Below are 27,178 nucleotides of genomic sequence, written 5' to 3' on the forward strand. Positions count from 1 at the left end.
TTAAAAACAAAATCAAAAACAAACAAAACTCCCAGGAGTGCAAATGTCTGGTCCTCCTCCAGCAACACATGTTATCTTATTGCCTTGAATCTCTGCTGTGTTATGACTAATCTTAACAACCAATCACTGGTGTTTGTCAGAAAAAATACTGATAACTTATTGATAAATTATGTTTCTGCTGATTCAACTTTATGGATCAATTTACAAGCAAACACAAGAATGAAACTGGGACTATAGGGCCAACAGTGTGAGGGCAGGAGATCAGATCAATAGTGATGGCTGAACATAACAACTAGAGGTTTTGAACAGCTGAAGTGCTCTAAACGTGTGGATCAGAGGTAGCAAACCTCAAACTAGTATCAGTATAGAATTATATCTACACAATAAAAACCAAATATCTAAAACTTAAGAATACAGGTAACCTAAGATTAAAAATTAAAAATAAAAGAAATATTGAAGGAACAGACTTTTCTGAAAATTATTACTAATTACCACATCCAAAATATTCATTTCTGTAAGGAAAAAAAAAAAAAAAGAAAAAAAAACAACCAAACAAAAAAATTTAAGTGGAAATATTTTTTCCATAACAGTTTCAACACCCAAGTCCATTTTCAAGTTATACTCCATTTACTTAATTTCCTTCATATATTTACCTTGGCAGATCTTCGCTCATCAATAGGAAGAGATAATCCCTGAGTATATGGATCTACTTCATCAGTAGTCAGATAATTTTTCTACATAAAAAAAAATTAAACCATTCAATGCACTTTAAAATACCAAATCTTACTCATTAAAGAGTTGTTCGGTATTATATTTTCTAAAGTAATTTGAGCAATTTGATGAAATAAAGATTGAAGACAACCTTCACATTCTGAAAATGTAGGAATGGTTTTGGAACACGTGAATGAAGTGAAGTCAAGGAATGCAGGAAGTAAATGTGTTTGTCAAGTTTTAAGCTTGAGTTTGAAACCATTTGTCACTTCTTCCACATTACTCTATTTCCAGTATTATTTAAGTTAGTCTCTATATTAAAAACCCTATTTTTATTTAAAGAAACGCTACTCAGTTCTTTTGTAGCACAAGCACAAGTGTCTGTACAAACATAAGAGGAATCTTCCAAGACACTTCCTTACTCAAGATGAAAAACTGCTTTTTCAAACAGCAGAAAACATATGTCTACCTCTTATTTTTACAGATGGAATTCAGGCTAAGTAGCCCACCTCTATCTCAACCATGTTTTCCACACCAGCAGTGCCCAAATTTTTCAGGGTAATGACCCACCACCAAATCTTGTAATTCCTTATGGACCATCAGTCACTTTCAGAGCAGAAGTTCCCATCACCACCAGTACAGTGTTATTCCACGTAGATCCCTGGGCTGCAGCTTGGGACCTGGGCTGTGCAGCAAGTCAAAGTACCTGCTCTGCAAACCAAATACCAGTGCTGATGCAGGTCTTTAGATTCCACGTCTAGAGGATTTGTCATACATCGCTCCTTTATTAAAAGCATCCCCAGGCTATACCCAGTCAATCATATGTTTCATAAATCTGATTATCTTTAATAAAAAGACCATCTATTTGTGTGTCAGGAGCTGAAGAGGGGAATGGTGAGCTACAGTTTCACTAGCATTGTTTCCTTTCCTTATCTATGTTGCAATGTGGCCTAGATGCTTAGAGGAATGTCAAAAAGTAAGAGCTTTACCTGTTCCAGTACAAGCCCAGATCATTATAAATGACATTTTCAAACTAGATATTAAAAGATTTAAGGGATTCAATAATCATGCAAAAATATTCAAGCACCAAGACAACTAGATTTATATGGAAAAGCAAGTTATTTCTACTAGAAAAAGTAAATAAATTGTAATCATCATTATTAAGTGATTATTTGCATGCATTTTGAAGACATATCTAGAGATTACCTCTGATCTTAAAAACATCTTTTCCAAAATCAGAACCTGATATGAAAGCTGCATTTTTCTACATAAACAAGACTACGCAAGTATATTAGCCAAAAAAAAAAAAAAAAATCACTGTGTGAGATCTGCTAGAAGCTCCACCAGTCCTCTTCAGGTGGGAAAAAAATTAGAGATTACTATCTTAGCTCTTCCTCAGTCCTTATCAGCTTAATATAACTAAAATGTACTATACAAACACACAAACAAAAAGGCCTTGTAAACCTAAATTTGTAAAACTGAAGTCGAGTTGAGAATAAAACACTAGAAGTTAAAGCAAAAATTATATTATTTGGGTACACTGGTTATAATTATTAAACATTATGTTTTAACACAATATTCTAACTCTGAAAATAATCCGGAGATTTAAATAAAACAAGAAACAAAAATTATATAAGGATGATTTTGATTAGAGGCTAAGAAGGCAATTTATTACGCTGTTGCTATTGCTGTTTAAGAATTCTAGTGCTAATAGAGCCAACATGTATCATATTCACATTATTCAAAACCCCAGAAAAAAACAGCAGATTGGGTTTCTACCACATTACCTCCTAGTCCTCTACTGATGTTGCTCAATCTGAACAATTTTGATGGACAGCATTAAATTTCAAAATTACAGATACATAAAAGTATAAAAATATTTTTAAAATTAAAACTAATTAAACAAAGCTTGTAAAAATAGTAACAGAGGTGTTATTTTTCCCCTATAATGCTCATTTGTATTCTTGCATTTTGACCAGTAGGTGCTAAATAACTGGCACTACTGCTTCCCTAAGCACCACTGATGAGACTTCATAAAGACAGAGAAGAAAAAAGCCCTGACTCTGGTTTCAGTATATTTAATATTTATATAACTTACTGTTTTATTCTAGCTTTTTAAAATATGTATACCAAGGGAAAAGAATCTGAACTCTTACTATCTACATAACTGATAATCCTTGAAGCAAATATCTACTAAAATAAAAACTACTGTAAAGCCAGCATTAGACAGCAACAATGGCAAATGCATAGGGAAAAGAAAATCAACAAGTGTTTAAAAAACTTAGGAATGGAAAATAATATATGTAAGTAATCATTTTGCACAAAGCAAGCAATGCTGTTAGTCACAACTAATCACCACAGCATGCATAAATGCATGAAGCACAAATAAAAGTAAAGATTTTTTTTTTTTTCAATTCCAAGAGCATCAAGTTTTCAAACAAAGCAAAAAGCAACTAATTTGAAAGAAAATAAAATAATATTAAAGGCACCCTACCTTTCTTTTTGCCTGTGAAATATCCTAAAAATCAGGGAAAAGATACTATTCAAAAAGAGTCTTTGAGTCAAAAATATTTAACAAAAAATACTTCCTTTCTTAAAGCAAATCCATTTTAAGAACTAAAGACACTGGTAAGTAGTATTTTCATAAAACAGACATTATTTGGTTCCTTATTTTTTTCTGATTCATGAAGCTACAGAATATTCCCAAGATGATGACATTTGATACATATAATTTCAATTTTAAATTTACTGTGACATTTAGTAAATCACATTAAGCAGAACATCAAAGGTTTTTCTTTCTAAAATTGAAAAGAAGCTGTCAAATGGAGTCACAATAAGTACAGGGATATTCTTACCCCAATTACAGACCACAGAATACATAAGTATTTCAGGAAGTAACAGCTTTTAAATTCTTAAGAAGAAAAAAAAAAACAAACAAGGAAGAAGTAAAAACAAAGAAATAAAATATTCAGAAAGAAGTGCATTAAATAGTATGTAGTCACATGGCGACAAGATCTGTAGAAGCCTAAAATACATAAATAAAACATTTCGAAATTACTTTCACTCAAGTCCTCAAAACCAGCCATTGCTCATAATAAATGCCTCCATAAAAAATTTGACAGATACTAATTTTCATTCAATTAAATGAGAGAAAAATTTTGAGAGACTCACTAAAGTCAAGCAACCAGACAAGCAGCTTTACCTGAGAAACATATCGCCTGTAATCTTGTCGAAGCTCCTCCTTGAGTTTATGTTTTTTTCGTTCATATTCTTCTCCAAGAGGTAAACTCAAGCCATAGTCACCTGAAAGTTTAACACCATTGAATACCATTATTTACTATTTTGTATCAATACAAAGGATTTTTATTAGACACAAGCAATAAAAAAATAATTAACCGTACAACCAGTAATTAAATGACAGCTGAAAAAAGCCACCTTCTCTGCATGAGTAGCTGGGTGAAAATCATAGAAAAGAGACTGATATTTGGATGGCTTTCCTTTCCTCCTTCAACTTTTTCTCCCCATTACAAAAAAAAAGCAACATAAGCTGAATTTATTTGAATATTTTACATATTTCTTTTGTCAATATATGCTTCCAAAGAAATCTCCTTTGACATGTGACTTTTTAAATGATTCTGATATTTTAAGCTGTGTTTACCACACAGCAGAAAACATACTTCCCAAATGAAAGCAACAGGCTATTAGTTTAGCATGTGAAAAATTTGTTTGCTCCTACACAAATAGAGAGAATCTGACCATATGATAAAAATAATAATCATTGTTCTTTCCACCTCAGTGTTTTTAATCATAGTAGACCCAAAACACATTAGTACTTTTCTAAGATTACTATCAGGTCTCATAGCAGCTGCACTCTTAAAATATAATAAAATATAATGCTATGCAAGCTATTTGCTGTTCCCAAAATACATTTCAAAATACTTTATAAGAAACATCCTCTACCCCATTTCTGTAGTCACTGTCACCACTCTCCACAGAGTAGTGAATTCCACAAAATCACACAACTAGTGACAAAGATTACAACTGGGAGTGTGTGTATTTTTATTATTTCATATTGTTTCTGTAAAAGCATTTCTGCATCTCATGATCTATGCAAAATTAGTAGCAAGGAATAAAAGTGAAGAGAGGGATATTCAAGGCTTATTCTTAGATCAGTCCCAATCTATTGTAGGGTAGTTTATTTAGCCTGGCTCAAGATACATTCTGACTTATTCTATCCTCATGAGCCAGGAAAACAGTGTAACAGGGAAGGAATGGCAAATAGGAGTCAGCCTGATACTCAACCAAAGGCCCTGATTAAACATCTCCTATGCTATTCTGAAACAGCCTGCAGAGTCCAACTAGTAATCAACATCTGCACAGGATATTCTCCAACCTGCAAGTTCCTTTTTACCTAATTTTGCACATTAGGTAAGTGTGAGTTCCACTTGAAAAAAAAAAACCACCATTTCAAACTTCAGAAAAGGGGTTATAAAGTGGAATAGGATACAGAAGAAGAAATAGTTTGTTCCAGCTACTTGCTCTTGCTTTTTATTTTATGCCTTATTACCATTGAATTAATTCTAGAAAACCAAGAAAAAGCAACTAACTAGTTGGAGGAAAGATTTATTTGGTAGTTTCACAGACACTACTGAAATTCAGCATAAAGAAAAGGAGAAAAGGACTGAGAATCCAGTGCTTTGATTCAAATATGTGATGTATTCAAACAAAAGATGGTTTAAAATTAATTTTGTTACAAAGGACTTTTTTTGGCCACCAGAAAAGCACTGAGATAACAATTACAGGTAGTGATCTGGGGGATATTTGAAAATGACCCATTTCAAAATCTTACTCTTGGAGAGCCTAGCAGAGCAAAATCATCACAGTTAACATACATTCTACCTAACTGCATACAAAATTTGTCTGAATTCTTCTGACAGAATAAGAGACATAGCTTCTTTTTAATTTTTACTTTTGTTTATTCTGTATTTGCTATGTTTATTTGCCATTTCACATTCCATTAACCACATATAATCACACTGACAATGATCTTTTTTAAATGTTAAGATTTAAAATGCATTTTTACATAAACATTTCCACATATGCAATACTGAGAAATAACTGCAACTTTATTCAGTCTGAACCTCAACATTACTGCTAGAACTATAAAATATGCTTAGTAGCTACCAAGGAACAAGTCCCATCTGATTTAATCCACAGGAAATTATATTGTTTTAAAGCAGAGCAAGCCAGTAATATCAGCAACCATCCATTTTCAGCACACAAATGATTATTATAGAAAGTGCTGGGATAGTTAATTTTCTTCACAGTAGCTGGTATGAGGCTGTGTTTTGGATTTGTGCTGGAAGCAGTGTTGATAACACAGGGATGTCTCAGTTACTGCTGAGCAGGGCTCACACTTACTGCTTCTCACCCCACCCACCAACGAGGAGGCTGGGAATGCACAAGGAGTTAGGAGGGGACATGGCTGGGACAGCTGACCCCAGACCATAGGGATATTCCATGACATGTGGCATCATGGCATCAAGCAGTAAGACTAGGAGGGAGGTTGGTGGGATTTGCTATTCCACCAGTTTTACATTTGCATCACTTGTCCTTCTTGAGCTTTACTTCTTTTTCTTTGTTATTTTCCTTTTCATTATTTTTTCAGTTATTAAACTGTTTTTATTTTAGCCCATGAGATTTTTTCACTTTCACTCTTTCAGTTGTCTGCCCCCACCCTGCTGATGCAGAGTGAGCAAGTTAGTGTAGAGTAGTAGCCAGCTGGGGTTAAACCACAATATGGCAATACCTACTTTTTGTTTTCATTTAAGATCACCTGAATGCCCCTTATCTATAATACTTCATTGTGTTAGTATATTCAGGTATCATCAGTTAGGTCAAATTTAAAGCAACAAACACAACATGACATGCTATTATAGCTCTCCAACAAGAAAAAAACTATTTTAATATTAATAAAGCTTAACTGTTTGATAATGGTCTGCCAGAGCCAATTGGATACTACCTTTTGTGTTCTGTTTTCTGTATCATATGTTTCCTCAGTTAAGCAAAGAATTATCAACACCAGGAGTAACCTGCTGATCCAAATTAAACTGCCAAAATTGTGTGATAGATACTTATTCAAGTGCTGCCCTCTAGCCAAGTTTATCCATTATCACTTCTGGAGGCAAGGAATATTCAAGTATCATTTCAAGTACTTTTAAGTGAAGTTTTCCTCTCAAGCTCTTTGAGGAGCTTGCCTTGCTGGTGGCTAGAAGTTCTATTTATACAACCTCCCTATAAAAACCATGTTGTTACTTATGCAGCGAAGACCCAGTTCAGATTCACAAGCTCAAGCTCCATCCTACTGGAAGCTGCAGAATTACACCAGAATTGCAGAAGGCACAGTATGAAAATCAACAAGGTACTAACCAAAGTGTCTACACATGAAAGAAAATAGTTAATTATCAACAAGAAATAGCACACAGAAAAACTCTAAAGCTCTCAGGATAAACCTGAGCTGCAAGTATAGCTAAGAAAGAACAGTAGTGCCTACATAAGGGAGATAGTAGGACACGTAAGGAAAGGTGGCATATTGCAGAAACAGAAAAATGGAGGAAAGAACACTACCACACATTTTCAATCAAATGTCACAAAGGACACAGAGAAAAGAAGAAAAAGGACAATATATAAAGAAAACAGATATTAAGCTAGTAGCCACTAAAATAAATCTAACCATTTCACCTGGGTAAGATTTCAATCAAAATGAAGTCCTTGTCCTTTCCTTGCACAAGAAATAACTACATTGTAAAAAATTACAAAAGCAATAAAACCAGTTTAAACTGCCTGAATGTTTGAAAGACACTATTTAAAAGAAAAATTAGTTTAACTGTGTGCATCTTAGCCAAGCTGGGCTAGACTCTTGAGAGGCTGAAAGAAAGAGGAATGTACTCTTTCTCAGTAAAGTCCAGATGAAAGATGGACTTTCAATGATTTTGCTCCATCCAAATACAACAGGAAAGGACACATCACCTATCAAGGACTGGCAAGTAGGTTTATTGTTTGGTTCGTTTGGGGTATTTTTTATGACACGACCTTGGAAGTAGAAAGACATGGCTGTTGGCATATTTTCCTGCCATAAACAAAAAAGAAAGCCTAATCACAAAAAAATTTCATACAATGCTAAGACTTTTGGAAGACTGAAGAATTATTCAAGATGGCACTTGAATTACAATGATCATCCTAGCAATTAAAGATAAAAAGCAATAATACCCTTTCAAAAACTGTCAGAAGTAATTAAATGCTACTTAAATCTAGAATACATATTAAAAAATATATACTATACCTAAAGGAGAGTTCTGTTGACTATTTGGAGGTATGTTTTCTTTAGCTATGGAGATTAACATGTTGCTAGTTTCAGAAATCTTCTCTGATTCCTTATTCTGAAAACAAAACAAAATGCCTTACTGCATCACAAAGTAGATGAAATATCAGATAAAATAACAACATCAGTAATGTAATTATTAGCACTGGAGAACACAGATTGAAAGTAATGCTGGATTAACACATTAAAATTACTAATAGGAAAACTGTGATAAGAACAGATTTTTTAAAATTGTTATTTGGCTTTTATATTTAATAGCTTTTGGAACAGAAATTTTGAGGATATTTATACCATCTATTCCCACTCCAACACCCAAGCCCTGGAGTGGGCAGATGACAGATCACTGCTAATCAGCTTTCCTAGGGAGGGGTGAAGGACTCATAAAAGCCATGTACAAGACTTTTCTTACTTGCAAAACACAAACCTTACCGTGCATGCCTGGTGGCAAACAGGTTTTTAAAATTCTACATATAGATATGAAGTAGTCAAGTTGGAAATTACTTTGAATAGATAAATCTTTAATAACAAATACAGTTTGAAGAGCACAGTAAAAGCAAGCTCCAGTCAAGATTTTGGCAACAGAAGTATTTAAATTCAGGAAAGCTTTTTAATACTTTTACCCTCATTTCCATGTAAGGTAGATCATTTTCAAGTTCTGCCTTATCTTGTGCCAGCTTTGCCTTCTGGTCTTCGATAAATTTTTCTAAATCATCCGCCATCATTTCTAGGTTACAGAAAAGATGTAGAAATGGCATTTACATTAGAACCCCAAAAATTTAAAGCTCAATTACAGTTGCTTAAGACAGCAGTTAAAAATCATCAGATTTCTCCCTCAGAACTACAAGCCTTAAGATATTTGCTGGGTCAACAAAACAACTGACTTGGGAAACCCATCCATGAAGGAGATCACTTGATGTTTCACTGGAGAGAAAATTCAAAGATTTTGGACTACAGGACTGAAGATACTTTTCTAATCTCTTTTCCTAACATGGCTGAAGTGTTTGGGGGTTGTTTTTTTTAACTGCAAGTCTACTAGTGACCGTTTACTACACACTAGAACAAGCTTCCTCAGTCAACTATAAAATCAAAATTAGAAAACACAGAAAAGTTAAGAGCATGAAGGAATCATAAGGGAAAAAAGTACCAAAATTGCAAAACTCATGTACCATCTAAAATAAGGACCAAATCACACAATTAATTCTGTGCTTAACTTGCTATCATGAGAAGTTTTAAAAATAATCCAGCTTACCGAAAACAAAACATGATTTAAAAAAAAAAAAAACACCTCACAAATTACAGGTATAGTGTTTCTGGAGTTGGAGCCAACAGTACCTGCCTCCTGTACCATTAAAATAGCAGAGGCAATAAGAACAGCTGCAAGTCTGCAATAATCCTAAAATCAGGGAAATGAGGAAGCATTGACTGAGAATCAGACAGTGATCTGTAAGAAAGCATGTACTGAGGAAGAGCTAATTACCTCTCTTCTATTAGTTGTGCACCTTGCATAGTTAACTGAAAGGACCTTCCAAGCAGAAATTTTAGCACCTGATTTGTGGAATTTAATGTATATTGCTGCTTTCAATAACTTCATCATACAAGTTAATCAAACTCATGTCAATGGAACTGTACCAAAGTTGAGTTAGAACAGTCCTATCCAGAACCAAAAATACTGCAAAGCATACCAACTACTTATGGAAAAAGAAAGACAAAATCAGAAAGAATGACTGCATACAAGCCTACTCATCCTAATCTCCAGCCAACATTTTCACCAACTCCACTGGAGGACGAGTTTTACAAAACCAAGCCTACTAATAACAAAACAAAACAAAACAAAACAAAACAAAACAAAACAAAACAAAACATTCCTCAAGTTATATTCCATGCTTTAAAAAAAGCACAAAATTAAGAAAATTATGACCCTCAAATCACTCCATGCAACTTAAGCAAAAGGATTGCTTATGCAGGTTCCTGAAAAATACCATCACATCCAGTATCTAAATTAAGACAGCAGGTTTTTTGTGGCTAATTCAATATCTTTATATAAATTGTATGAAGTAAACAAGAGGCCAATAATAAAGGTGTATTAGAAAACCATTTCACTAAGAGGATTGAAGAACTTAAAACAACATCAAAAAAACACCCAAACCACCATCTCAAAGATAATAAAGTAGCACACAGATAAACATAAAAATAATGTGCCCAGAGAGACTGGGATAAATTCTCAGTAGAAGCAAAATGGAAATTAAAAATGCGCAAATTCCGATTCCGTAAGATAAAGTGAAGTAACTGCATGCTAACTTAATTTACAGAATACATTTGCTTGATGTATTCTTTAGAATGTACTCCTTTAAACTTTTTCTCTTTTTTGATTCATAATATAAAATTATAATATTGTTATAAAGGAGGCAGAACTAGGCCAACCCATTCACAATTCCTAGTGGTAATACAGGACAATCAATGCCAAAAATAAATACCCCCATCTGATTCGTCCTAAATCTTTAATCTCATTAGTTTTGCACACCGATAAAGGATAAAAGAAATCTGAAAGAGGATAAGTTTCCAGGCATGGTAAATTTTATTTAGCCTATTAGGTTACATAATAATAATGAAAAAACTGCTCTGAAAGGGTGAAACAACTTGTCATACTAAAAGAATTTAGAAATTGGTCTCATCACCTACCCTGTGCTGCACAGTCATCAAGAGGAAAATTACCACATGTAGGAGGCACTGTGAGAAGCCTTTCCAAAAGCTCACTCACTGACTGTAACATCTATATTTCCTACCTCTATTTACAACAGCATTTATAAACTCCAGCACTGTTTCCAAATCACTGTATGGGAATGGTACCAAACTTATTCTGAGAGCTGGCATAAGGAAAGGAATCTTCCCAGTGTATTTTCTAACTAGCATGAGGACACAATGAATATTCCAGCATTCTGCCCTCCTATCATATTGCTCAAAAGAGCATTATAATAAATTAAAACCAAAGACAAAACAGTTACAGTTGAACTATGTAGGCAATTCAACTAGTGTGAAGAAAGCTGGCAACTCCAGGCCTTGGAGAATACTAAGCTGACAAATGCTACAGCACCGTTGATTCAGCATGCCTTTAATACAGCATAGTTACCTGGAAGAGTAGCCAAATACTTCTTAGAAATATCTAGACATTTTATGTCTTAACATCCTTCTACTTGTGTTGATCTTAAAATATGCATGAGTGCAAACTTTATGAGATAAGCAAAAATAATATACCAAAAAAATTAAAATTTCTTAGTCATTCTAAGCAGAAGAGAGATAAATTCAATGTGCCGCATACACTGTTCAGTTCTAAAAATATATCAGCATGTAAGCAAATATCCTACTGAATATTAACCAATTTTATCATCTACTGTACCATGTGAAGAGATCATGACTAATCACAATAAAAATAAAGAAAGAACATATTTCTGTCTGAGACGAGGGCTACCACAGCCCCCAGGTGTGCAGTGAACTATCTCGGAGGTGACAGCACCGAACTCACAGGGAACTGTCAACTTCAAACTGACCTCCCATGGCTGCACTAGCACACTGAGGCACAGCCTGACACTACAACACCAATTCAGAACAAAATAATTTATTTTCAGCTTAGCAATGCATCTGAATTCTTTCTGCGCATTTCTAGATCTTTGCAATTACTAGTAAAAGCAGCAGATTCAAAACCAAGCTGGGAAACATCGCTCCATGGACATGCTTAGGACGCAGAGAGAAAGTCAGAATATGTTGTCAACATTTAAAAATCTATCCATATGCCCTCAAAATTATGAGGTGTAAACTTATTTTTCTAGCTTTTTGGAAAACAGAGTTGCAAATGGTATTTGTAAAAAACACTTGATAGCACATATCTATCAGCCTTTCTTTAGCTCTTGCAACTTTAAATCTTGGATAATTTGCAGTCCTAACACAATGCATTATTCAAAGTGAAATTCTATTAAAAATACTGCTGCTATATATTCAAGTACTGTCTGAAAACGTCCCATAAAAATATTTTTACATATTTTTTCTTTCAAGATTTTAGATTTTCATAGCTTCTTTTCCTTATTCAGAGTTTTCACAAAGGCAACTCTGAGTAATTAGTCACCTAGGTAGACTTCAACTTAAGCAAACATACCAAGCAATAGAAAGCATACAGATATTCAAGAACAGTAAGTCAAGTTTGGACATGAGATTTTTATTGGATCTATGCCCAAACAGAATTAATAATGCATGTCTCTCTACTCAAGGTATCCAAAACATCTATGTGCACATGTATTGTATGCACTATATTTACCTACGTATTGTATAGCTACTTTATCACCTAAGGCGATGTTTACTGCATTCCATTTTAATCTTTCCCTTCCCCTCCTAATTGTTCAGGAAAACGCACGCAATTTAAAAGAAGCATGTGCAAGCAGATTTCGTCTCTTCTATTCCACCATAATATTGAAGTATCATCAGGAGCACTGGCAAAATGGCAATTCCCATCCACGTGAACTGCAGCACGGGTGGCAAGGAGTAACTATACGCCACGTTTAGTAGTTGTGCTAAAAAGTTAAATGGCCGCTAATTGTGTCACTAAGAAACATTGCTCAAAGTTTAGCCCAAACTTCCCAAGGAATTAGTACTGACTGCTACAGTACCCTTGTGAATGGCACTTGGAATAAGCTATGCTGCCAGAGACGCGCTCCCTGTACTTTTCTTTCAAATTCATTGCTGAAAGAGCACGGATTCCAGAGTCTGGCCTGTTCACAAATAACTAACTCTTGACTAAAGCAACGCGACTTTTTCGCAACTGAGAAGGCAATCCATCCTCTGAACAACCAAGCAACAAGTGTCGAGAGTTACTTTCCCTCCACTACAGGACTTAACTATTTTTCAGAGCACGTAATTCGATCCAAAATGATACTAATTTTGAAAAACTTTCAGACCCGGGAGATGAGGTTTATTTCTCCAAGAGCAACAGCTGGGGGAAGCGCCTCACCCCCGGCCTGCAGCGCCCGCCTCCCAACCTCCCTCCTTTCCCTCCTCGGCAGCACCTCTGGGGCATTCCCGAAGGCTCCGGGCCCCGGGGGAGCAGCTGCGGGGCGGGGATGCGGCACTCGGGGCTCGGCCCCTTTCCGGATGGCGGCGCCGTTGTCAGGCAACGGCCGCACAACAAGCGGCCCCACCGGAGGGCTGGGACCAGCCGAGCCCAGCCGAACCGAGCCGAGCCCCGCCGTACCCGCGGGGACCCCCAGACCCGGCGGTACCCACCAGGCGCGCCCCCGCCCCGTCCCGCCTCGGAGTCCGTCTCGCTGACCAGCGAACCCCCCTCGCTCCCGGCGCCGCTCCAGCCGCTCCGGGCTGTGAGCGATGCGGGCGATGGAACCGCCCGGCGGGGCTGCGAGGAGGGTCCCGGGTGCCGTGCCGCTCCCCCCGCCTGCTGCCGCTGCCCGCTCACCGGTCCCGGCGGCCGCGGCTCCGTCCGCGCCCCGCGCGTTACCGCCGCCCCGGAACCCGGCGGAACCCGCGGGCGGCGCCGCGCAGCGCCCCCCGCTGCTCCGGAGGGCGGCGCGACCCGGCCGCCGCCTCCTCCCGGGCGGGGAAAGGGAGCGGGAGCGGAGGCGGCGGCAGCGGGCGGGTTTCTCAGCATCCCAGAGGAGGGCAGGTTGGAAAGGAACACCGCGGCACCCGCTCCAACCTCCCTGCTCAAGGAGGGTCATCTAGAGCACATGGCATAGGATTGCATCCAGACGGTTCCTGAGTATCTCCAGGGAGGGAGACTCCACAACCTTTCTGGGCAATCTGTTCCAGTGGTCTGTCACCTGCATATCTTCAGGGGGAATTTCCTGTGCATCAGTTTTCTTACCTCTTGTCCTACTGCTTGGCAATTCCCAGCAGAGCCTGGCTCCATCCTCTTGACGCCTCCCACTTTGGATACTTCTGCACATTGATAAGGCCCCCTTCAGTTGCCTCTTTCTCGAGGCTGAGCAGGCCCAGCTCCCTCAGCCTTTCCTCATGAAAGAGATGCTCCCGTCTCTTAAACATCTTTGTTGCCTTCCGCTGGACCTGCTCCAGAAGTTCCGTGTCTCTCTCGTCCTGAGCAGCCCAGAACTGGACACAGGAATTTCAAAAGCACAAATAAATAAATAAATGGATAAATAGTGAGGAAGGCCTCTGCCAGGCCGAGGTCGAGTTTCTGCGATGCCGCTTCACGGGGCGAGCCCGGCAGCGTGCAGAGCCGAGCGCGGCCGCTGGGGGCGCAGCGCCGCCCGCCCGGGCCTGCGCGGACCGTACCACCCTCGGCGCGCACCCCCGCCCGCGCTTGGTTCCGCCGGCGGCCCGGTGCGGCGGTGTGGGGCCGGGAGCGGGGCCGGGAGCGGGGCGATGGCGGCCGCGGGAAGCGGCGCCTCCGGGAGCGGGATGGCGCAGAAAACGTGGGAGCTGGCGAACAACATGCAGGAGGCGCAGAGTATCGACGAGATCTACAAGTACGACCGCAAGCAGCAGCAGGAGATCCTGGCGGCCAAGCCCTGGACCAAGGAGTGAGTGGGAGCGGGGCGGCGGAGCGGCCGGGCGGGCGGGCGGGCGGTGAGGACCGGCCGGACCTGATGGCTCTGCCCTTCCCTTCCCGGCCTCTGCGTTGTTGCAGCCACCATTACTTCAAGTACTGCAAGATCTCAGCGCTGGCGCTGCTGAAGATGGTGATGCACGCCAGGTCCGGCGGCAACCTGGAAGTGATGGGGCTCATGCTGGGCAAGGTGGACGGGGAGACCATGATCATCATGGACAGCTTCGCCCTGCCCGTGGAGGGCACCGAGACCCGCGTCAACGCGCAGGCCGCCGCCTACGAGTACATGGCTGCCTACATCGAGAACGCCAAGCAGGTAAGGAGAGGTGGCAAGGGGTGTCTGACCCCGCCGTGGGGATCCTTGCGAGCTACAGGAGCATACCTGGGGGGTTGCAGGCTTCCTCTCTCTCCCAGTGATCAAGTGCCTTCCCTCTTGTCCTGTCTCTCCTCAAACATGACAGTAAGAACTATGTCAGCTGCACGGAACGCAGGGCCCTGTAAACAGTTTCACATACATATTTCCCTGACTTACAGTAGGTCATCTAAGGTTGGACGCAATGATCTTGAGGTCTTTTCAAACCTTAATGATTCTGTGGAAAGTAGTGCATTCTCCTTCCCTGTGTAAATTATTTTCATTGCTGAGGAAGTGTTTTAATGGCTGAAGCTGCTGGCTGTGTGAGCGAGTGTGTTTCTAAAATAACTGATACTTCTTTCTAAAAACAGTATGCAGAATTAAATATATGTTTGCATTGGACATACTTAGTATTTGTAGGTCAGAATTATGACATTTATTCTTACCTTTTTCTGAGGTCTTACTGTATAGTATGCTGGTCTTTTCCATAAAAGAAAGACGTATTTGTGAAGAAAATGCCAATGAAGGAATAAGTAAGTTTTAGTGAAACTTAATTATTCATGTTTATCATTTGGAAAATTAGATGAACAGACTCACTTGTCTGTTTCCCATCTTTATCACTTTCTATTCAGAGATCCAAGTCATATTAAAGCTGATTATACAGTGAAGTTCTCATTTGCAGAAAGATAGCAGAAATACAACTGCTCTGTGGCTGATGTGGAAACCAGAGCACTTGCTGATGTGCTTCTTCCAATACAGGACAATTCTATTCTAGAAATAAGAGTTGAAATAACTTTAACTCTCCAGGCTCAAACAGTTTTGATACCCAGTTGACCCACTGTTTTTAAACCGCTAAAATTAGAAGCCCCTTACATACTAAGTGGGTGTAATGGAAGAATATTTGGGTTATTTCAGAGACTTGTACTTATGTTCATACCTTAGTTGAAGATATTGAAATGGACGTGCATTAGGCTGAATCATAACATCAGCAAAGAGGAAACATAATGCAGAAATAACTATGTTCTGGGATTTTTTTAATCCCTGAGAGAAAATCTAGAAATAATTAATTTAATCTAGCATGTTTTATCTGAAAACAGTGTCGTGATGATAATACTCTTGTTGCATATAGTTGGTAACTTGAAGAGATGTCATTGCCTAAAGATACAGTTGTACTATCTTTAAATAAAGATATATTCATAGAATCTCATTCTTAAGTAGCAATACTGAATTGCAAAATGATAAGTATATAGCATAAAATTATAAACAGCTTGTCTTATGTTTAAAACAGTCCAGGTTTCTGTAGGAGTTCTTATGTGATAGGAAATGTTTTTTTCCAATTGTTTATGTTACTCAGTTTCGTCTGTAGTTGGTTTCACAGTTTTGAAACTGAACTTGTGTGCAAATAAAATAACTCAGCTTTCCTGGTGCTCTGGCAGAGTTTTAATGCTGGGCATTTCATGTTTGATTTTTGCAAGCTCTTGCTCCTGCAATAGCTCTTTTTATGATTAGGTTGCTAGTTAATATATCCTCCTATATAAATGCTTTATAGATGCTGCTGTTCCAGTTATTTGATTCTCCATGGACAGGATCTGGTCTTAATGGAGTTTAAATGTATTATTTGGTTTTGAAAAATAATACACATTCTTTAGTGTTTTGTTACTCTCTCATGGGAGTTGTAAAGAAAATACAAATATTCCTCACCAATTAAAAAATAAAGTAGGCAGTGTGTTCTGTCTCATCTTTACTGGGATAACCAGTAAACAATTCCTTAGAGAGGATTACAAAAATTAGGTTCAATGGGTGTTTATTCTCCTGAGTTTTTTTGGCTTTGCTCCTTTTTTTCCCACTATTTTTAGAGATAGCCAGGTGTATTATTTGGAAACTCCTATTTTGAGGTTTTATCTGATTAAAAGTTGTCAAAAGTTCATCTTCTGGCTTTTAAACCTGTCTCCAGGCAATCACTTCTGTCACTTCTGGTGTTTGAAAGCATGCCTTTGAAGTTATTTTCTAAACCTACCACTAATCTAATAGTATGTGCCTGTGAGATATGTTACCATACCAAATAATTCGTTCTCTGTTGATGTTTCCTACATTACATGAGATTAGATACACTTGTGTTATATCCCTAAGAAATTTCTCAGCTGAGGAGCTGCAGCTCACCATCCAGCTGTGTGGAACCTCTTCTGTACTCCAGCTGTGACTGAAGCAGGAGCGCCAGGCTCCTTGCAGGCTGCTGTTCTACAGCAACAGCTGTAGCAGAGAATGCCAGTACTAATTGTACAGTTTCTAGGGAATATTTTATCACGAGTGGAAATTCCTGTTTATCCTGCCACGCCTTGCATTGTGCTGGAAGTGCCGCTGGAGGGCAGCCGTGCTTTGGGAATGGAGCTGAGCGCTGGGGCTGTTTCCCCTCCCTTGTCTTTCTTAGGTGGGACGCCTGGAAAATGCCATCGGCTGGTACCACAGTCACCCCGGCTACGGCTGCTGGCTCTCGGGCATCGACGTCAGTACCCAGATGCTTAATCAGCAGTTTCAGGAGCCGTTCGTAGCAGTGGTTGTAAGTACTGGCTGGTAACCCTGATAGCAAATCATGTTGAGGGGAATCATCTTTGGATTTCTGTCTGTCAGCATTTTACTAGTGTGTAGTTTGTATGATGGAGGTGTTAGATCCACACTTTAAACTGATGCCACTCCTGCTTTGCTGGCCACATACTGGCCACCAGTAGTGTTGCTTTCCTAGACCATTTTCACTGCATTGTTTCAGTTATGGTTTAGCTCTTGAACATAAAGGGTTTTAAGTATTTAGGAAATAAGGAAAATTAATTTGAAAAAATAATCCACTGAAGACTATTGATACTCTCATCTTTTTAGAGTCTCATACCAACAGAAAAAGTACTGTTTATGACAGAACTAACACAATTTGCATGAATTTCTGAAATAAGATTACCATGTAATTGTAAAATGTATGTAATGAGTATTACCTGTTTTTCTACAGATTGATCCAACAAGAACAATATCTGCAGGAAAAGTAAATCTTGGAGCTTTTAGGACATATCCTAAGGTAAATAGTTATCTAAAATTATCTAGTGTGTGAACACTGAAGTGTCTTAAATGATTGTCTGAGTTTGATCTGCTGTGCTGTACTGAATGTTCATTCCAAAGGAAGATGTGCCCATACACTGGTTACTGCACGCCTTTGGGTATTGATTGTGTTTATAAAGGCTGACTTTAGTTTGGTTTTCTTGGCAGAGTTAAATCAATTACACTGTCCAGATTGTGGAGCTTTCCCAAAATTGTGTAGCTCCATATAGCTGATGGATGTAGTTGTAGGTAGCAGTCATCAAAATTGTTTTATGTTAGTTCTTCTCTGTTTATTTTTTAGACCTAAAATGAAATGTTAATAGCGTGTTTAATATGTTGTAATTTGCTTTTCATTTTAGAAAACTATCTAAATAGTTTTATCAAAACTATCTACTTAACTTTTTTAAATAAATATTATATATCTTCACAAACTAATGTACAAAAAAGTTATTTAAACAATATGAGTTAGGCTTAAAACTAAAAAATCACATCAGTATTGGAGATCTAGGTCTCCAAATGCATCCTCTCATGTATACTTCTGGCTGTGCTATTTAATTTTAATCCAGCAAAGTTCAGGTATATGTTTTAAAGACCCAGTTATTAGTGACTCATCAAGAACTTCAGACAGCTATCCAGTAAAGCAATTACCAAAATAAATTGTTTAATAAAAATTAAATTTCATAATTAACAAAAATGTTTATGAGAGGATCAGGCATTATTTTTGTGTTGACAAAAGTATAAGAAATCTTAGAACAATTCGCGATTGAGGAGAATATTTACTTCTGTAGGCAAAGCCACTGCATAAATACTTTGAGAATTTTGAACAGGGAGAAGAAACCTGTACCTGAAAACCATCTGGAAAATACACATGAGAAGCATATTTTTAGAGAGTTCTCACTGCAGGCAGTTCTTGCTTAGTCAGTAGCTGTGAATGGCAACATCTTGGCTAAACAAGTAACTGAAAGTTTTAGGTATCTCTAAGGCATATCCATGGATGTTTCTTCCCTCTTCTCAAATCTTCCCTCAAAATTTCCAAGAACAAGTAGAGATATACTGTCTGAGAAGAAGATTGCCCTTTCCTTGATCTAAGAAATTATCTAATCATAGCTTGCCATGTTACTTATTTGAAAGAACTCAAATATGGCCACTAGTTTGCTTTTGATAAATCTGCAAATATAATGACTAGTACAGCTAGTAAAGCCAAATATAAACCTGAGGTCCAAGAAAATGCTGAATTTCAGGCTACCAGGGGAAATATTGTTTTCTCTAGATAAAAATAATCTAGATTTGCATGAACTAGAATTTTTTTGGTAAAGTTTAGGCATTTTGAAAAGCCACATAATTACTGTATCATCTTTGCCATTTGTTAAATTTTTAGGGCTATAAACCTCCAGATGAAGGTCCCTCTGAATACCAGACTATTCCACTCAATAAAATAGAAGACTTTGGTGTACATTGTAAACAGTAAGTAACAAAAAAACTGTTAACTTTATTATCTTTTTGTATGTTTAGGTTAGTGATTCCGTATGGAAAAGTAAATTTCTTGTAGTTTTAAATCTTGAAGTTCACTGTTGCTTTAGTACTCTTGTTTTTGTGAAAAAGGTGTTACAGGCATTTATCAGGAGATGATTTAAGGGAGAACTCTGCAGAGATAAAGATGAACCTGGTTAAAAGCTTTAGCAGTTGATTTCTGAACACTTTTAAGTAGTGATGCCTTGTTGGGGCAGGGAGGAAAGGGTCAATTGATCGCAGGACTGGGGAGGCTGTGATCCCACTGCTAGACTGAGTAAGGGCAAGTGCTGTGCAGCTCCTTTTGTTGCATTACTGGGAGTGTTAATTTGTAACACCACTAAAGCTTGGCTTTCAAAATAGTTGGGGTAGAATGTAAGATTGTTTGCCTCTTTGTAACATTTACTGCTACCAAGCATTCCTCAAGAAATTAGAAGTGATACATGCAAAACTACAATCATCGGTTAGTTATTACAGTATTGAAGAACCCAAGCATGGAATAGGTTGTTAAGAGAATAATTAAAAAATTCTTGCAATCTCATTTAATAGAACACAGCAGTATGTTTGAGAATTATGTATTAAATCTATATATTAATTACTTTTGGAAAATCATTCAGAGAATTGCAACTGGGAGTAACCTTAAGTGCTTTGAATTTTTGAAGATATTTGCCACTGATAAGGATTTTTTGAGTTGAATGTACTTCAGATGCAATCATCAAGTGAGACATTTAGATGGACACTTACTTTGTTTGCATGTTTGTTTTTAAAGGTACTATGCTTTAGAAGTCTCGTACTTTAAATCATCTTTGGATCGTAAATTGCTTGAGCTGTTGTGGAACAAGTACTGGGTGAACACTCTCAGTTCTTCTAGTTTGCTTACTGTAAGTATCACAGTTGTGTGCATTGATTCGTTCATGAGTCTGAAAGCCAGGCCCTCTGCTGTAAAATGCACACTGATAGATACAGACCCCACATTCAGAATCTGTCAGATAAAACAAGAAGGAAGATTTTCCTAATCATAAATACTGAAACGTTCCTCATATCTGCTCTGTAAAAGTAGAAGGTGGGAATAACACATTTAATTTTACTGAGTTCTCTCTATACGTTTCGATTTTCTTAAATACTTTTTTATCTTGTATCTCTATAGAGCACTGCAATGAATAATGGTGTTTAAAAAGTAAACACTTAAGAAAAAAACAAACAATGGAACTGTTAAAACTAGGTTAGAATAGAAATATTGCAGGTTAACAGGTTAACAGCTGAGCATTTAAACCTTCCCTCTGCAGAAGCCAAGTTTTTTTCTTCTCCTGGTCAAAACCAACTGAGTTTTACTTATTCCTACATAATGTAGGGCATGGGTTAAAAGTAATAAAAAGAACGCAATTCAGTCTTTAGGTATTGAGCATTTGTCAGACATTCAGCTTCTGTTCTCTTAACCACCACTCATATTCCATATCACTTCAATTGCAAATATAGATTAAAATATGCAGCACTAGACTTTTAAAAACTTTTCTCAGATTTGGTTTATTTTTTGTATAAATGCTTCAATTCATAGCTTAAATTCAAAATATTTATTCCTTTCTTTCTCCTAAGAATGCTGACTACACCACTGGCCAAGTCTTTGATTTGTCTGAAAAATTAGAACAGTCAGAAGCTCAGCTTGGAAGGGGTAGTTTCATGCTGGGTTTAGAGACTCATGACAAGAAGTCAGAAGACAAACTTGCAAAAGCAACAAGAGACAGGTAAGATAACAAATCCATGCATTCTTCATGCAAAAAGAAGTATTTGGTTTTAAACTTTTATCATGCCTGTAATTGTAACCTGAGAAGATTAAAGATAAGAATTAGGTTATAGATAAGAATGAGAGACTCCAGAAGTCACTAGTTGTTTTTGAAAGTTAAAGAAAATCTTACTAAACCTACAATGAATTTTTAATTTTTAGGAGCTTGGAATAAATTTAACTCTACATTGTTAAACAAAAAATTGCTGCAAAATTCCATTGGTATCTGGCAAACAAAAAAAATGTTTTCTGTCTAATGCAAAATTGTAATTTTGCTAGGAATTAGAACATTTTTATAGTTAATCAGGTTAAAACTAACCGTAAGTAAAATTATGGTATAGAACATGATTTTAACAACTAGTGTTAACAGTCCAGTAAGTTTAGTTTACACTTGTCTAATACTTCTATTAACATAAAAATTATGAACTCTTTTGTTTCATATTTCTTAATTAATGTGGGGTTTCTTTTAGAAATAAGAAAAGGTTGGGGTTTTGTTATTGTTTTGTTTTTAAGAAGTAGCTTTCAGATACTCTGGCCTTTATATTTAGCTACCCTGCCTGACAGCAAATACTTGCTATTGTAAGTTAATAAACTTTTGTCACTAGGTGTACAACATTATTTCAAAGAAGCTGTAATATTTTCTCTCAGGTTTTTTGTATGTTTATTGGTAATCAGCTCTGTTTATTTTGAGCTTTGAAATACATAAGTTGCTTCTTAGTAATACTTGCATCTCTTTCTCAATAGTCTTAAAAATTATGTGTGTGCTTAGACTATATCATGTTAGAGTCACCATTTTTCCAAGTAAAATCATTTAACAGAAGATAATAGTATGCAACAGCTCATACAGCTGGGTTCTTCAAAGACATTGTATTTGGCAAATTTCAGACTTTGAAAATCAAGAAATACTGCACTGTGTATGGTGGTACAAACTCAGGTCCATCTGTGGGGAAGGCAGGACTTACCTGCACACACCTTAGGAGTATTCTGAGTGAGATGTAGTAATTCCTTTTAATAAGGAAACAATTCTGTAGAATCCCTTGGAACAGCATGCAAAAATTGAGCAAAATCTGGGATGTTTGTGTGTTTTCAGATTTTAAGGCTTTCTGTCCCTCTTCCCCATCACTTTATCTTGATAATAGAACAGTTTCCTGGTGTTCTCTCCCCTGGCACACCTTTGTTTACTTTTCCTGGAAAGTTAACAACAAGTTAACAACAAGTTAAGCTCTTACAAGTTTTCTAACAAACATGATCAGGTTGAAGGGGGGTTGATTTTATGAAAATTAATACTCATTTAGCCTATTTCAGTTGCAGGATACAATTGCAGTGAAGTTAATGCTGTTGCTAGCTCATAGCAGCCAGGTTAAGTGATATGTCCCAATTCCTGTAGGGAAACTGAATAGCAATGCTTTAAAAACGTGAGATGGATGGAGTTGCTGATAAGTTTGCATTGCTTTTTGGAGTCCCATAATACTGACTGCATTTTATTTTCCCCTTACTCTCACATGCTTACAGTTATTCTAAGAAATAGCTCCTTCTCTGATTATGCTACTATATTATTTGTTGCAGCAGTTCTAAGTATTTTTCTTCTCTGTTTTTATTTTGTCTTCATCAGTAATTGGTTTATAAATTGTAAGGGATTGGAAGGAATTGTTTTTGTCATAAATTCTACTTTCCTGTGCAACAAAAGCTACCATAGTTCCCAAAATTGAGTGTAACACTTCTACAGATGCATGTTTTTCTTCAATTAATGATCTTTCCTAAGAGAAAAGACAGTAGAAGACTTGTGCAGACCCAATTAATTTAGTGTCACCTAAATTACTCTGAAGAAATAAGGCTGCAAAGATCACTAAAGCATTGTTAGACATACCTGTTTTGGGAAAACAGTGCTGTAAAGCATTAGCATAAAGGTGCTTACACAGGGCTGTATAACTCCTGTTATTGTCCATGCACATCTCTAAGCCATTTTCTAAGGGGACAGATGCATTAGCCAAATTGTGCTCCAAGTCAGCTTGCTTTCCCTAGGATTCCTTTATCTGTCTAATAGTAAATTGCCCCTATTCCCTGTGCCTTCAGTCCTGACTAATCTTTTTCATTTGTACAGTCTGTTTTTATTACTACATTGCCCTACGGAAGACATTGGGGAAAACTTGGATCAATAGGAATCCTTTCAGCTCTTTGGGGATTTTGCACATTACATATTTTGAACAATAATTGATTTGTTCTATAAACTTTTCTTTAATGTTCCCTGTAAAGTTTCTCAGAGGAACCATGGTTACTGTACACTACTATCTTGGGCTTGGGCAAAGGAGATAAGGGAGAGCCTGCAGGTATTGATAATATCAGCTGATGGTTCCATTCCCCAAGGATTTTTTTTTTTTTTTTTTTTTTTTTTTTTTTTTTTGTTAAGATGACCACAGAGCCCACTTTTTAATGTAAGATGTCCTGAATTGCAAGACAAAGTTTTCTGGAATTGGTCTTTGTGTGTATAGTCAGTTTGCTTTTTAAGTAACAACAAGGTATTGGCAACAATGGCTAAATTGCTGTGTGTGACTGTTCCTTTCTGGACAGTTTTTAAGATTCATGGGATTATGGGCACCCTGAACTTCCAAAACAGCTGGATATCTTCAAGGGAAATGACAGTTCAGTTCAGTTTTTGTCCAACATTGAATTTATGCTTGTTTTTCAGCTGCAAGACCACCATAGAAGCTATACATGGATTGATGTCTCAGGTTATTAAGGATAAACTTTTTAATCAAATTAATATAGCTTGAAGTGCATTACCAGTTGATATGTATCTCCAAAGCAGAAAATATCATAGTTTCTTTTGCTTGGACTTGTTCAGTTTGGGAAATGAAGCTGAAGTGGAAAATTATTCATCCAATTTGTAGTACTTTAATATTTCCCACCTGTCTGACCAGTTTTAAAGAACAAAATGTTCCAAAATGTAGTGCAACTTTTTGTTCTTTATCATAAAACCAGTTTGCAGAATTGTTCCAAAGGAAAATAAATGTGACTTACTGGATTTTGCTCTTAGATATTTATCTCTATTATCCAACTGCAATAAAAGAATTTTGAAACTAAATGTGCGTTTTGGGCCTTGATATTTTTGGCAAACATTTATCTTCCCGTACTCTTTTTCTTATTGTTCTGTAGAAAAGTTCTGTCTGCTCAGATTAGGTAGGTAACCTACTTAATGTAAGAAGTTTGTTTCTCAGATTTTAATATCTGTGCTTAATTTTAATAATTGAAATCCCACTTGTTTATCCTTTAACAAGTTATTAAATTTGATGGAGCCTTTCCTGATGGAGGTTCACTGGTCCAGCCAGAAATAATTTCTTCCATAGTAATGAAACATTTTTGCATGGTACAACAGTATTTTGCTTATAGCTTCACACTCATGATGGACATTTTATGTTTCTAAATAGTTCTAAATAGTCAACTCTTGACCAGCTCTGCAGTGGAACTCATAACATGGTTATGTACCATTATTTTTCTCCTTCTCAGCTTCTATTGCTTGTCATAGTCACTTGTTGCATGTGAAGGAACAAAATGAAAAATTACCTTTGAAATCACATTAGGCTAATTTCAGGCCACAGATACTAAATGCATTAATCATAATTTCTGGCTTACAATGTGGTGCTGCTGCAGGGCTGATCTAAGTTTGTTTTGGAGGCTTTCATACTGCATTTCAATAATACAAAATGTTTGGATTCCTTTTAAGTTTTCATCTTTAATCGTGAGTTTCCTGGGGGTTTTGTAATGTTTACTTTTGGGATAATTTATGCTTTATACAATATGCCATTATGCTTTATACCTTAAGTCACTGATTCTCCTTTTCAGCCATAGCTCTGCCTTTATGTGGGTTTTGTTTTTGTTTTGGTCTGGAAATTTTAATAGCTATTACTCATTTAGGCCTTTTCATCCAAACAGATTCCAGTGGATTTGAAGTTAAGATCCGAGTTATACAATGAAAATTTGTAATTCAGCAGGGAAATGTAGATACCCTAAAGCAGAAGTTCATCAAGAGTTTTAAAGCATCAGCATCTGTATTGGAAAAATATATTTAATCATAGCTAGTAAATTAGAGATAATTATCAGATGTGCAGTTTTGTAGGAGAACAGTTTTATTCTTCTTTCAGCATGACTGTGGTGGTGGGGAGTCAGAAGAAAGCTGTGGTATTTTAATAGTTCAAAGTATTTATTTTCTTGGAAATTGCACCAGTAGACTTCTGTACAAACAAGCACAGTATGTAAGTACACAGCAGTTCCTTTTAAGTTCAAGGAAGACACAGCAAGTGTACCTGGCCAGTAACTTTTCTTAATTTTCTTCCACAGTCTTTGAGATACACAACCATTGTCCCAGTCAATATGTGTTTACACAAAGAAGCACTCTACTTCTGTGAGATATATCTAATAGGTATCTCTATTGCTCTTTGTAGAATTCTCTTTGCATAATATGATCCAAAAGTTTTGCATATCTTGTATTTACCTAAAATATGAAATAATAGTTTATCTCATGTCTATGACTATATTTAACCTGTCCTTGTTTGTGATAACAGTGAACTTAATTTTTTTACATGTAGGTTCACACACAATGTTTTTAGTTACAGATGGCTTAATTCAAAATACCAAGTTGTTTTATAAACTATAGCAATATGAGTGCTGATGTTTAAATGCTCATGTGAACAGTTGTCCATTGAGTTACGTTTCTTGTTACTTGCAGAGCATATGGTGTTATAACTCAGTTTAAAACACACGTGTTGTGGGGCTATACCTGTTGCCTGCATGGGATCCTTTCTGCAGTATTTAGAAACCAGAATAACAGGGCCTTTGTCTTTGAATAGCCATTTTTAGTGCTAGCATTATTCCAAATTCTGAGATCAGAATTCCATGCATTGAAGATCATTACCACAAAGGAGTCATCCCCATCTGCACTCATAAACAGGTACCTGAACAATGGAGAATCATTAATGGATAGATGCCTTAATTCTACCAAGCAGTTGTGAGACTTCAAAAATATTACTAATAAGGGTAATTTTGAGAACAGTACATGTTGTTCAGATACAATGATTTATTGTTCCCCATTTGCACCCACTTTTTATTTAGAAATTAGTTTATGTAAATGAGTGCTACATACCAGATAGCTGACAGCTGAAGTAATGCTGTAAGTACTAAAGCACATACAAATAGGTTCTCTTCAGTAAGATGTTTTGAGACAGGCATGCATTTCAAAATACTGAGTGCCTTTTACATTTCAGTAAATAAAAATCTTAACACAAGTAATTTCTTCATCTAGCAGTATTTGCCATCATATTAAAATTACAGAATGCTGAAAATGCTGAATCGTGTTTGAACTTCTTCTCTATCCTGTTCTGTTTTTCCTTTTTTGAAGCATACCTGTATGCTCACCTTTCTCATGTATGCAAATTACATTTTTAAGTAATTTATAAATACTAATACCACCAAAATCCAAAGAAGTGTATGTGTTTTTGTGGCAATCAAATACAAAGGACTAAGCTGTAATTCCTGATAGAATACTGGTTTGCCTCATTGTGAATGGGCTAGAAGAAGAGCCATTCAGGTTTATTCTGTGATTACCAGGACAAAGATGCTTCAGTCTCCTATCAGATCTGCTTCTCCTTTGAAGTTCCCTTTAAATGTTTGGTAAGGAATGGAATGACAGCTCCAAGAAATTAATTTTATTGCCTGGAGATTGAATGGCTTGGCTTCTGTCCAACACGAATGAGAAAACAAGACATGTTTTTTCTTGCCTTTTTACATTTGCTGCATGGAGTAATG

General features: G+C 37.0%; 2 protein-coding genes across 21 annotated transcripts in view; one reads left to right on the forward strand and one right to left on the reverse strand.

The window, feature by feature from the left end:
• The window catches only part of CSPP1 (centrosome and spindle pole associated protein 1), a 61,705-nt gene extending 47,347 nt beyond the window's left edge, over positions 1-14,358 (reverse strand). For 4 of the 20 annotated variants that reach the window (XM_056486080.1, XM_056486073.1, XM_056486074.1 and 1 more), the window contains exons 1-6: positions 13,956-14,330; positions 8,713-8,816; positions 8,054-8,150; positions 3,914-4,014; positions 3,206-3,229; positions 654-734 (exon numbers count right to left, since the gene is read on the reverse strand). In XM_056486080.1, coding sequence (XP_056342055.1) covers positions 654-734; positions 3,206-3,229; positions 3,914-4,014; positions 8,054-8,150; positions 8,713-8,816; positions 13,956-14,037 — 489 coding nt within the window. In that variant the 5' untranslated portion in view covers positions 14,038-14,330. Of the gene's footprint in view, positions 1-653; positions 735-3,205; positions 3,230-3,913; positions 4,015-8,053; positions 8,151-8,712; positions 8,817-13,143; positions 13,244-13,360; positions 13,644-13,955 lie in introns of those variants that run through there. The other 16 variants (XM_056486091.1, XM_056486087.1, XM_056486084.1 and 13 more) reach the window with 8 other exon arrangements.
• A 44-nt stretch (positions 14,359-14,402) lies between these two features.
• Positions 14,403-24,461, forward strand: COPS5 (COP9 signalosome subunit 5). Its single transcript, XM_056486095.1, has 8 exons — positions 14,403-14,631; positions 14,739-14,973; positions 17,438-17,566; positions 18,005-18,070; positions 19,469-19,554; positions 20,369-20,480; positions 21,193-21,341; positions 24,066-24,461. Exons 1-8 carry the CDS (start codon positions 14,474-14,476, stop codon positions 24,148-24,150), a joined length of 1,020 nt encoding a protein of 339 aa, XP_056342070.1. The 5' UTR covers positions 14,403-14,473; the 3' UTR covers positions 24,151-24,461.
• The last annotated feature ends 2,717 nt before the right edge of the window (positions 24,462-27,178 follow it).

This window comes from Oenanthe melanoleuca, chromosome 2 (assembly GCF_029582105.1).
Source record: "Oenanthe melanoleuca isolate GR-GAL-2019-014 chromosome 2, OMel1.0, whole genome shotgun sequence".
Lineage (NCBI taxonomy): Eukaryota > Metazoa > Chordata > Aves > Passeriformes > Muscicapidae > Oenanthe > Oenanthe melanoleuca.

Coding starts and splice junctions, on each gene's coding strand:
- COPS5 (XM_056486095.1), top strand. CDS start 14,474: ATGGCGGCCGCGGGAAGCGGCGCCTCCGGGAGCGGGATGGCGCAGAAA. Junction 19,555..20,368: donor TTTGGTGTACATTGTAAACA/GTAAGTAACAAA, acceptor TTGTTTTTAAAG/GTACTATGCTTTAGAAGTCT. Junction 21,342..24,065: donor GCAAAAGCAACAAGAGACAG/GTAAGATAACAA, acceptor CTTGTTTTTCAG/CTGCAAGACCACCATAGAAG.